Source organism: Trichosurus vulpecula, chromosome 8 (assembly GCF_011100635.1).
Source record: "Trichosurus vulpecula isolate mTriVul1 chromosome 8, mTriVul1.pri, whole genome shotgun sequence".
NCBI lineage: Eukaryota > Metazoa > Chordata > Mammalia > Diprotodontia > Phalangeridae > Trichosurus > Trichosurus vulpecula.
In genome coordinates, this window is record NC_050580.1 from 229,796,122 (window position 1) to 229,808,521 (window position 12,400).

General features: G+C 34.8%; 1 protein-coding gene across 2 annotated transcripts in view; it reads right to left on the reverse strand.

The window, feature by feature from the left end:
* Positions 1-380: 380 nt before the first annotated feature.
* The window catches only part of ATL1 (atlastin GTPase 1), a 146,094-nt gene continuing 134,074 nt past the window's right edge, over positions 381-12,400 (reverse strand). For both annotated transcript variants that reach the window (XM_036735794.1, XM_036735793.1), the window contains one exon: positions 381-2,409. In XM_036735794.1, the coding sequence (XP_036591689.1) occupies positions 2,299-2,409 (111 nt within the window). In that variant the 3' untranslated portion in view covers positions 381-2,298. The remainder of the gene's footprint in view (positions 2,410-12,400) is intronic.

Here is a 12,400-nt window from a genome sequence, read left to right on the forward strand (position 1 = left end):
GCCAGGTATTGTTTAGTAAACTGCCTTACAAATTTCATAAATGGAGACATATGTAATGAGCAACACTGTCACTACCAGACAACTATTACTAAACACAAAATCATCCTTTGGTAGTCTCTTAGACCGGGGAAGCACCTATGGAAAAGTCAAATCTGACATACATACGTGTGTGTGTGTGTGTGTGTGTGTGTGTGTGTGTGTGTGTGTGTGTATGATGTGTTTGTGTGTATGATACTTTTGTATGGGTATATGCATACTTAGATGTTTATGGCTTTCTTTATGTACTAAACTGAAATGATACAGATAATTCAAATACTATGTAATAGTACAAAACATGTCAAAATGGGGTAGTCACTTATAACTTTCACATAATAAAAACTTAAAGAAAGATTTATTTAAAGACATTTTTAGTTTACTTGCAAAAAACATTCTTTAGCATAAGAGGGACAGGGACTTGAATGAATCTCACAGTACTTAGTGTCCTGAGGCACAAGCCTACTTCAGGGAGACAGTGTACATAGATAGGAAAGAGGATCTGAGTATCAATCTTGTCTTTGCAATTTGTTACCAGTGTGACCTTGGGCAAGACATTTGACTTCTCTGGACTTCCTTTCCACATCTATAAAAAGATGGGCTTGGACTAGATGAATTCTAAGACCCATAACTTTTACTGATCTTAGTACAATGTTGGAGAAACACAATTTAGCTTAATGTAGACCGTGTCGTCTTTTTTGTCAGCATACAATAGACTGATATCCTGACATGTTGCGAGGTTAATTTAAACTGTCAAGCTAAAAATCAGGGATTCAGCAAGAAACCTCTTTTCAAAATGATTTGACATTTTTCCATGTTGTAAGTTTTTTCTTTTTATAAATCTTTTAGGTTATATAACCACTCTTCTAAATTATTTTTCATTGGTTCCATAAGTTGTCTAAATGTTTAGGATCTTGTTTAGTGCAATACTTAAAAGGATTTCATGTTACATCTCCTTACAAATCCTAAGAAGTCAATAAATTTAAAATTTTTGTTTTTTTCAGAGTATGTTTTATCACTTATATTTGCATTAATAATACCATAGAGTAGAGTGTTAGTGAGCCTGTAATATTACTAAAATGTCATTAATGCTTACAGGTTTTTCATTTTATGATAAGCTTCTTAATTATAGTTTTATGGAATTTAAGTTTGTTTGCTGAGGTTCATGTCATTTAATTTACTACTAAAACAATAGCGGAGAGTAGTTGAAATGATCAGAAATATCACTGACAGAGTGAAAATTATAATACTATTGTACTTTTCAACTGTCATCAATGTATAATAGATAGTACATGCTAGATATACAAACCTTAAACCTCTACATAGTGGACAAATTCTCTTTTTCCACTGATATTGTTCTAATTAGGATTAGAGCTTTTTTCCTTTCCTTTTTCTTTAAAGAAATTAGGCAATATTGAAGTATAATTTGGCATCTTTAGATATAGAAGGAAGTGTCTACATTTCTTAAAAGCTCAAAGTATATTTTTAACAAATCCAGTTTTTGTGAAAATATAGTGGTATTTTACAAATTGTGATAACCCTTATCAAACTTTCTTCAAACCTCTCAAGTGCTCTCGTGACTTATAATCAATCTCTCAGGAAAGTGAACTTTAATAATAGTTCAACCTGGTCAAAGAATAAACCTGTAAGAAATACATTTTACATATTCTAAATGGAAAAAAGAATACAGGACAGTGAAACTTTTGAATGTGTATGCAAAATTCTTTTTTGTTCATTTATGACAAAAAGAAGCACTGCTTTAATCATGATAGAGAAAAAACTTTTAGTTATTGACACAGCAAATGAAAAGGTTCTATCAAGTGTACTTAAAATAACTAAGAGTTCATAGTACATATAAGATGATATAGTATGAATCAAGCATTGTATTACCATACTATGCTTATACAAATACTTATATGAATGATTTTTAGTTTATTTCTTCAGAAGCCAAGTTAGCATATAGAAACTTGTAGGAATACCATTACACATTTAAATTAATTATAAGCCAGTAGTATTAGTTAGTAAATTCAAGTGGAACAAATGTATTATATTAATAAATAAGAGAATACATTTTAATATTAACATAACAATATGTCACAGAAAAATTGGGAAACCATGCTTTATTTGCTTATTAAATACTTAAAAAGTAAACAGACAGTTTTCAACCTTTTGTTTTAATCTTAAATACTTTAAAATATGTACATGGATGCATGTAACTGATGATTTAATGGATAGATGTTCATGCACCTATTTTAAAAATGTGGATTACATTTTCTTGCATTTTGATTCTTCAGTAGAGTTTGATTTTGATGCAGGAAAAGCATGATGATACAAATGTCTGTGGGTTGATGCTGCACTGTAGAGTTTATATAAAGCCTGGAAGTACAAAAGAAGAACTTGAAAAGTATAGTTAATATTATTAAATGTTTAAGTAGGCAAACATAATTATATCTCAACATCATTCTTTAGTGTCTTAAACATTCCATTTTGGGGTGTCTTAGTCATCAAGTTATTCCTTATGTCAGGTCAAAATTGTTTTCTTTGTAACTTGTTCCTTTTGCGCCAAGATCAAAAGGAGTTGAATACTTTATCCACATAATAGCCCTATTTGAAGATAGCTATAGTATCTCCTCTGAGTTTTTTTATCATGAGGTTAAATATGAAAAGTTTTTTCAACTGAACCTTAGTTTATTCACCATATATAATAGTTATCCTCACCATAGTCTCCAGCTTATCAATGTTCTTCCCAAAGGATTGAACACACTATTCCAGGACAACATCTGACCAGGATAGGGTACAGCAGGGCTATCACTTCCTTAGTGCTGGATATTGTATCTTTCTTAATTCAGGCTTGTAAGCTCATAAGGTCATATAAGATATATAAAATATATCATATAGGACCATATCAGCATATTATGCTTTCAACTCATATTGAGCTTGAAGTCGACCAAAATGCCCAGAACCTTTTCAAATAAAATTATGTCTATCCAAGCTTCCATGATATTTGTATTTGTGAAGCTGACTTTTTAAACTGATGTTTCTATTTAAATTTCATCTTACTAAATTTGACCCAGTGTTCTAACCTGTCAGGATACTTCAGGATCCTGAGTGTGATACAAAGTATTTGATATCTTGCCTAACTTTACATCATAAGCACATTTGATAAAGAGGTCATCTATGCCTTTAAAAATGTTCCCCAGCACAGAGCCATATAGATAACTTGGATTATTTCTTTAGAGACTGCCTTCCAAGTCAACATTGACTTCTTAGAGGGCTTCATAACAAAAAATGGTTATATAATATTCCTATTTATGAAATTTCTGCTGAACACAGAAGTTAGTAACAGTAATAAATGGTGTTAAAATTTGTATCCTTTCTTGATGACAATGTAGGTAGCTTTATTTATTTAGCAAATGGGCTATCCATCTATTACCACAGTCCTAAGTGGTCAATAGCCATTTATTGGATGCCTGCTGTATGTCAGACACAGTGCTAAGTGCTAGGAATGCAAAAAAAGGCCAAAAAAACTAAACTAAACACAGCAGAAGACAGTTACTACTGAAGGAGAGATCAAGAAAAGCTTTTCATGGAAGGTGGGATTTTAGCTGGGACTTGAAAGAACCGAGGAGATGGAGATGAAGATAGAGAGCATTACAGGTATGGGGATGGCCAGGGAAAATGCCTAGAGTTCCAGGATGGCAGAGTAAAGGCAGAGACTTGCCTGAGCTCTCCCTAATTCCCCTCCAAACAATGGAAAATTAACACTTCAAAATGAATTATGGAGTAGCAGAACCAACAAAAGGATGGGGTGAAACAATTTTCCCACTCAAGACAACTTAGAAGGTCAGCAGGAAAGATCTGTCTCACTCAGGTGAAAGTGGAGGGCATTCCAGAATAGGCCCTTCCCCAGCAAGCCTACAGCAAACCATGGGGGAGACTGAATTAGCAGCAGCAGGTTCTGAAGCTCTCAGCATACATATGGTAAAGGGGTTGTACAGCTGGTCAGGAGGTTACAGGGTGTAACCTTTGCTGGCACTGGATGCAGTACTCTGTTGCATTGTCTATACATGGTTCTGGATTGCAATCCCAAGATGAAGAGGAGTACTAAACAGGGATGCTGGACAGAATTTCATGGTGGAGAAGAGTGCTTGTGGCCACTCACAGCACAGGCTGGGAGAGCAGTGACCACACTGTTTCTTAGATCATACCACCTTGGAAGAGCTGAAAACTTACAAACCACCAGAATTAGCTCTGAAAACAACAGCACAAAAAAAAAAATCTAAAGCTTGGGACACTGTCTCCTCCCTTCTGGGAACAAAGCCCAACTTTAGCATAAAGTTAAAAATCAGGAAATAGGCTGGAAAATGAGCAAACAAACAAAAAAAAAACTTGACCATAGAAAGTTACTGTAGTGACAGGGATGATGAGAACACAAACTCAGAAGAGACATGCAAAGCCTCAAAGAAAAATGTAAATTGGTCTCAGGCCATGGAAGAGGTCAAAAAGAATTTTAAAAATTACATGAGAGGTAGAGGAAAAATTGGGAAAAGATATGAGAGTAATATAAGAAAAGAATCAAAATGCTGAAGAAAATAACACCTTAAAAAACAAAATAAACCAAATGATAAAAGAAGCACAACAATCCACTGAAGAGAACAACTCCTTAAAAAGCAGAATTGGCCAAATGGAAATTCGTGGAAGAAAACAATTCCTTAAAAATTAGAATTGGGCAAATGGAAGCTAGTGACTATATCTCGTTGGAAAAAAAAAAAACAATTGACCTGTAAAATAGATCAAGGAGAGATAATTTAAGGCTTATTGGACTACCTGAAAACCATGATTAAAAAAAAAGAGCCTAGATATCATGTTTTAAGAAATTCTCAAGCAATATTGCATGGATATCCTTGAATTAGAGGGTAAATTAGAACTTGAAAAAAATCCACTGATCTTGAGCTGAAATAGATCTGAAAATGAAAACTTTCTAGCAATATTATAGCCAAATTGCAGAACTCCCAGGTTAAGGAGAAAATATTGCAAACAACCAGAAGGAAACAATTCAAATATCGAACCATAATTAGGATTGCACAAAATATATTACCTTCCAAGTTAATATGGTATTGCAGAGGGCAGAGGAGCTAGGATTTCAACCAAGAATCACTTAGCCTGGCAAAACTGAGTATAATGAAATTGAGGAATTTCAAGCAACCCTAATGAGAAGACCAGAAATGAATAGAAAAACTTGACTTTAAAATACAAGATTCAAGCATAAAGAGGTGAATAGGAAAGAGAAATCATAAGGGATTCAATAAGGTTAAACTGTTAACATTCCTACATGGAAAAATGATACTTTTAACTCTTAAAAATGTTATCATTATTAGGATAGTTAGGAGTATACATAGAAGGCACAGAGTTGACTATGATGGGATGATATAAAAAAAAAATTAAAGGGTGAGAAAGAGATAATCTCCGGGAAAAGGGGAAGAGAGGTAGATAAAAAGAAACATGAGAGCTTTTACAGTGGAGGGAAAAAGAGAGGGATAGGCAGCACTTGAACCTTACTCTCCTCATAATTGGCTTGAAGAGGGAATAATGTACACACCCATTTGGGTATAGAAATCTTTCTTACCCCAGAGGGAAGAAGGAGGGGAGGGCATAAGAGCAGGGGAGAGTGATAGGAAGGAGGATGAATTGTGGGAGGCATTGGTCAGAATCAAAACACTTTTGAAGTGGGGCAGGCTGAAAGAAGAGAAAAAGATAAAGGAAGGGGGAAAAGCAAAATGGGGGAAATATACAGTAATCATAACTGTGAATCTGATTGGGATGAACTCAACCGTAAAACTTTCCCCTCAGAACTAGATAAATCTTGCAAAGAAATAAACAAGAAAGAAGTTAAGGAGATAAAGAGAATTCTTGAAAAGTTAGATATGATTGACCTCTGGAGAAAATGGAATGGGAAGAGAAAGGAATATAACTTTTTCTCAGTGGTACATGGCACCTACAGAAAAACTGACCATGTATTCAAACCTCACAATCAAATGCAGACAAGCAGAAATGTTAAATGCATCTTTTTCAATCATAATGCAATAAAATTACATTCAATAAAAGGCCATGGAAATGTTGATGAAAAATTAATTGGAAACTAATCTACTACTAGAGAATGAGTGGGTCAAAGAACAAATCATAGAAACAATGAATGGGAAGAGAATGACAACAATGAGGCAACATACCAAAATTTATGGGATGCAGCCAAAGCAGTACTTGGGGGATATTTTACATCTCTAAATGCTTACATCAGTAAAATTGAGAAAGAACAGATCAATGAATTGGGTGAGCAACTAAAAAAAAAATTAGAAAGAACAAATTAAGAATCCCCAATTAAACAGCAAATTGGAAATCCTGAAAATCGAAAGATTAATAAAACTTCAAGAAAACCGTTGAACTAATAAGTAAATCAGAAGCTGGTTTTGTGAAAAAAAAAACAATAAAATCAATTAACCTTTGGTTAATTTGGTTTAATAGAACAAGAAAACTGAATTACCTGTGTGAATGAAATGAAGAGAAAAAGGTAAATTCAATACAAATGAGGATGAAATTAAAACAATTATTAGGAGCTGTTTTGCCCAACTGCATGACAGTAAACTTGACAATCTAAGTGAAATGGATAAATATTTGTCAAAGTATAAATTGCCTAGGTTAACAAAAGATTTTCATAGAATACCTAAATAACCCTATCTTGGAAAAAGAAATTGAAGAAACTACCTTAGAAAAGAATTGCAAGGACCAGATGGATGCACAAGTGAATTCTACCAAACATTTAAAGAAAATTGGTTTCAAAACTATATAAACTACTAAATTTCTTTTACAACACAAATATGGTTTTGATGCCTAAACCAGGAAGAGCAAAAGCAGAGAAAGAAAACAACAGACCAGTTTCCTTAATGAATATTGATGCAAAAATTTTAAATAAAATACTAGCAAAGAGATCACAGCAATCTATCACAAAGCTCATATACACTAGGGCCAGGTGGAATTTATACCAGGATTGCAGGGCTGGTTCAGTATTATGAAAACTATTAGCATAATTAACCATATCAATAACAAAACCAACAGAAATCATAGGATTATTTCAATCGATGCAGAAAAAAGATTTTGACAAAATACAACACTCATTCCTATTTAAAAATAATAGAAAGTGTAGGAATGAATGGAAATTGCCTTAAAATGATAAGTAGTTTCTATCTAAAACTATTAGCAAGCATCATCTGTAAAGGAGATAAGCTAGAAGCCTTCCCAGTAAGGTCAGGATGAAGCGAGGATGCCCATTATCACCACTGTTGTTCAATTTTGTGGAAATGCTAGCTATAGCAATAAGAAAAGAAAAAGAAATTGAAGGAATTAGAATAGGTGATGAGGGAACAAAACTGTGATTCTTTGTACATGATAGAATGCTCTACTTAGAGAATTCTAGAAAATCAACTAAAAAGTTGAAATAACAACTTTAGCAAAGTTGTAGTATATAAAATAATGTACATAAATCATCAGCATTTCTATAGATTACTAACAAAGCAGTAAGAGATAAATTCCATTTAAGATAACTGTAGATAATATAAAATACTTGGGAGTCTATATGTGAAGTAACCTCAGGAACTATGTGAACACAATTACAAAACATTTTTCACACAAAGTTAGACCTAAATAATTGGAAAAATATTAATTAGTCATGGGTAAACTGAGGCAATATTATAAACATAACAATTCTACCTAAATTAATTTTCTTATTCAGTGCCATACCAACCAGTCTACCAAAAATTATCTTATAGAGCTAGAAAAAATGACAAATTTATCTGGAAGAATAAAAGGTCAAGAACATCAAGAGAATCATTCAAAAAAATGTGAAGGAAAGTGGATTAGCTGTATCAGATCTCAGATTATTACAAAGCAGTTATCATCAAAACAACTGGAATTGGCTAAGAAATAGAGTGGATCAGTGGAATAGATTAGGTACACAATACACAGCAGTAAATGACTGTAGCAATTTAGCATTTGGCAAACCCAAAGGTCCAGGTTTTTGGGACAAAAACTCCCATATCAACTAGAAATCAGTTTGTCAGAAATGAGGTATGGATCAATAGCTCATCATATACCAAGATAAGGTCAAAATGGGTGCATGATTTAGACATAAAGGATAATACCATAAGCAAATTAGGGGGGCATGGACTAGTTTGACTGTCAGATATATGGATAAGAAGAATTTATGACCAAACAAGGGATAGAGAGCATTATTAGATATAAAAAAACATAGCTTTGATTATGTTAAATTAAAAGGTATTACACATACAAAACCAATGCAGCCAAGATTAAAAAGAAAGCAGAAAACTGGGAGAAAATGTTTACAATAAAAGCCTCATTTAACAAATATATAGAAAACTTAGATTAATAAGAATATATGTCATTTCCCAATTGACAAATAGTCAAGTGATATGAACAGGCAGTTTCCATTTCATATGGAGAAATCAAAGCTGTCTATAATCATATGGAAAAATTGTTCTAAATCACTATTGATTAGAGACATGAAAATTAAAACAACTCTGAGGTACCACCGTCACACCTATCAGAATGGTTAGTGTGACAGAAAGGGAAAATGACAAATGTTGGAGGGGATGTGGAACAATTGGGACAGTAATGCATTGTTGGTGGAGTTGTGGACTGAGCTTATTCATGCTGGAAAGCAATTTGGAACTATGCTCAAAGGACTATAAAACTTTGACCTAGCAATACCACTACTAGGTTTGTATCCCAAAGAGATTAAAAAAATTAGAAAGGAAGGAATGAAGGAAGAAAGAGACAGAAATATTTATAGCAGCTCTTTTTGTAGAGGCAAAGAAATTGAAAATGGAAGAGATGCCCATCAACTGAAGAATGGCTGAATAAGTTGCGGTATATGATTATGATAGAATACTATTGTGACATAAGAAATTATGAACAAAGATGCTTTCAGAAAAACCTGGAAAGACACCAACTGATACAGAGTGAAGCAAGCAGAACTAAGAGAACATTGTACACAATAACAGCTATATTTTATGATGATCAACTGTGAATGACTTAGCTATTGTCAGCAATACGAGACCTAAGATAATTACAAAGGACTCATGATGAAAAAATGCTGTCCATCTCCAGAGAAAGAACTGATGTAGTCTGAATGTAGATTGAAGTATATATTTTTAAAAAGTTTATTTTTCTTTTTTTTTTGTCTCTGTTTTCTTTCACAACCTAATATGGAAATATGTTTTTGCATGTTTGCACATGTATAATATATAGCAAATCACCTGCCTTCTCAATGAAGGGGGAGGGTAGGAAAGGAGGAAGGGAATTTGGAACTCAGCATTTTGAAAAAATGTTTAAAAAATTTACACGTTAAATTAAATTAAGTTTAAATCTAAAAAATTAAATCAAAATTAAATTCCTAGGGTTGGGAGATTGAGTAGTCTTTTGGAGGAACAGCAAGGAGAACTCTATCATAGAATATGTGAATGTCAATTAACATGGAAAAGTTGGATTGGGAAGTTGGGAAACTATCCGAAGATTTTATATTTGATCCCATAGGTTATAGCCTATATAGCCTATATGTTTATGTGTGCATGCATGCATGTGCATGTGTGTGTTTGTGTGTGTGTGAAAGAGAGAGAGACAGAGACAAAGAGATGATCTTACATGCTTTAGGAAGATTAATTTGGCAGCTGAGTGAAGGGTGGAATAAGAGTGGGAAGAGCTTTGAGGCAGGGAGACTAAACATCAAGCTATTATAACAGTCAAGGCATGAGATGATGAGGGCCTGCATCAGAGTAATGGCATTGTCAGAGGAGAGAAATGTTAGGCAGGTAAACTTGGCAACAGGTTGCTTGGGAGAGAGTGAGGAGTCAAGAATGATAATGATAATGATAATTAGGTTGGTGAATCTGGGTGACTAGGAGGACGGTGGGGTCCTATACAAGAATAGGGAAGTTCAGAAGAAGAGAGGGTTTAGAAGGAAAGATAATGAGTTCAATTTTTGACATGTTGAATTTAAGATGTTGTTATGGTAATATAAATCTGAAGATCTTCCCCATCCATCAGTGGGCCCCTGTGACCTGCTTATGTCACAGGAAGCCTAAGTCACATGTAATGGGAGGAGCTTGCTGAAGAATGGAACTAGAAGGGTGGAGCAGGAAATGCTCAGAGCAGTTAGAGCTGAAGGACAGAGTGGATACAGGTGAGCTAGCTGTGCTGTGAGTGTGTTTGTGGGAAGGCCCCAACGGGGGGGGGGAGGCTATAGAATGGAGTGGTTTTCTGCTGTAATAATGTGTATTAATCTCTATGCTACTTTGATGGATTGGACTTACTGGTTTTGGTATTTGGTTCTCTGGTGTCTGAATAAATGTTTTGCTTCTTCTGCCTTCTATATGGAGAGTCTGTTATATGTTGCGATAAAGAACCAAGTCAGCATATATATATAGTGATAGCAACTGCTGTGAATATTGCCTTGGTGACATATTTGGCATCACAAGCAGGATCTAAAGGTATAAAGTCTCTGTTTGGAGGCAGAAGGGCTTCAGAGGAAGAAATGGATATCCCAGGATGGGATGATTTACCTTATTCTTCCCTAGCAAGGGAATGGGCTAAAGGCACCGGACTCTGTGAAAGCTGGGAACAGAGGCTACACAAGGGAGAACCTAGGGATTTGAAAAGAAGTTTGCAAGGAATTAAAGTTAAGCCAGGAGAAAACTGCCAGGAGTGTCTAGGAGAGGCTAGGTTTTACTAATAGCTTAGTGTATTATATATGAAAGCAGAGACAAGCTGTTGAAAGAGAAAATTCAGATGGAAAGGGAGTTGGCTGGTTTGTTACAGCTTTTGAGCTCTTTGTTAGAAGAGCAAAATGGAGGATCTCAGGTGGCAGAAGAACAGGTTACTCTTTGGGAATCTGCTGATTTGAATGAGAATTTTGCTTTTAATTTAGCTAAGAAAAAGTGAAGAGCAAAGAGGTTAAAAGTGCATGCAAGTTTAGTACAGGGTGAGTCTAGTTGCTGTGGTGATGACTGCCAGGAGAGAGTATTGGTAGAAAATGATACAGTGTTAGACCTGGCTCCTCAGACAGATGCACACCCCATATTATGAAGGAAACAAGAGACCCAGAGAGATAATTCAATGCTCTGAGAGGTGCTTGAAGATTTCACACAGTAGGAGGTCACAAATATTTTGAGTCAGTTTACCCAAAGAATGGGAGAATTGTTAATATCTTGGATGAAAATCAGTGATGAAGGGGCTGGAAGAGTATCAGTAGATAGCGTGGATTGCTTGAGATTCATAAGTATTAATCAGAATCCTTTACAGCCAGTTTTTAGGGATTATCATATGCAAGGAGGTAACAGGATGATTACTCTTTTAGCTTTAGCAGCAGAAGGATGCAACAGAGAGTATCCCACTGACTCTATGTGGCCCATTGCAGATAGACCCTGATATTCATTTAGGAACTGTATGAGAAACTTAAAGGAGGAGGTAATGAAGATTCCTATTATGATGGGAAACACAGATGCACACTATGATACTTCCTTGGGAGTCGCTCATAGAAATATAATAGTGAAGATGGCTCCACATGCTTATAAGCACCTAATTCTGACTCTACTAATTGGGGAGATAGGGAACCCTCTTTCAGAGGTGCTGGATAAGATTTCATAGTTAAGTGACTTAGGGAACTGGGGAAAAGATAAATTTCTTCAAGAGAGAAGAGTGAATAGCTACTGAACAGCCAGAAAAGAAATGTTTACTGCTCTATTGAGAGCAGGGGTAGATTTTGGAAGTATAAATGGTATTCCAACTAATGAACTATACAGAATGTCCTGAGATAAGGGGCTTAATAGCAGATGGAATAGAGAAGTAAGAACTGCTCCTACAGATCCTATTGAACCGTATCCAAGTGTGTCATACCTTCAGGGAGATTAGGAAATAGGCTGACCCCCAGCTCAGATTAAAGAAATACACAGATGGGATTACAGACTCCATATTAATCTGACTATATATTGGAAAAATGGATCAAATACTGTTACTAGGGTATTAATAGGTACTGGGGTGGAGGCCTCCCTTACATATGGAAACCCTGATAAGTTTAAACATGGAGCTCCTATTACCATCACAGGACTGGAAGGGGCTGAAATATCAGTCAGACAAGTCAAACTAATGATGAAAATTGGGCATTTACCTAAGAAAGAATATATCATGGTAATTGTACGCAATCCTAAATACATTGGAATAGATATATTGAGAGGTATGACCCTAAATTTACCTGAAGGGAGATAACAATTTGCAGTAAGGAACATAAGAATTAATACAGTTT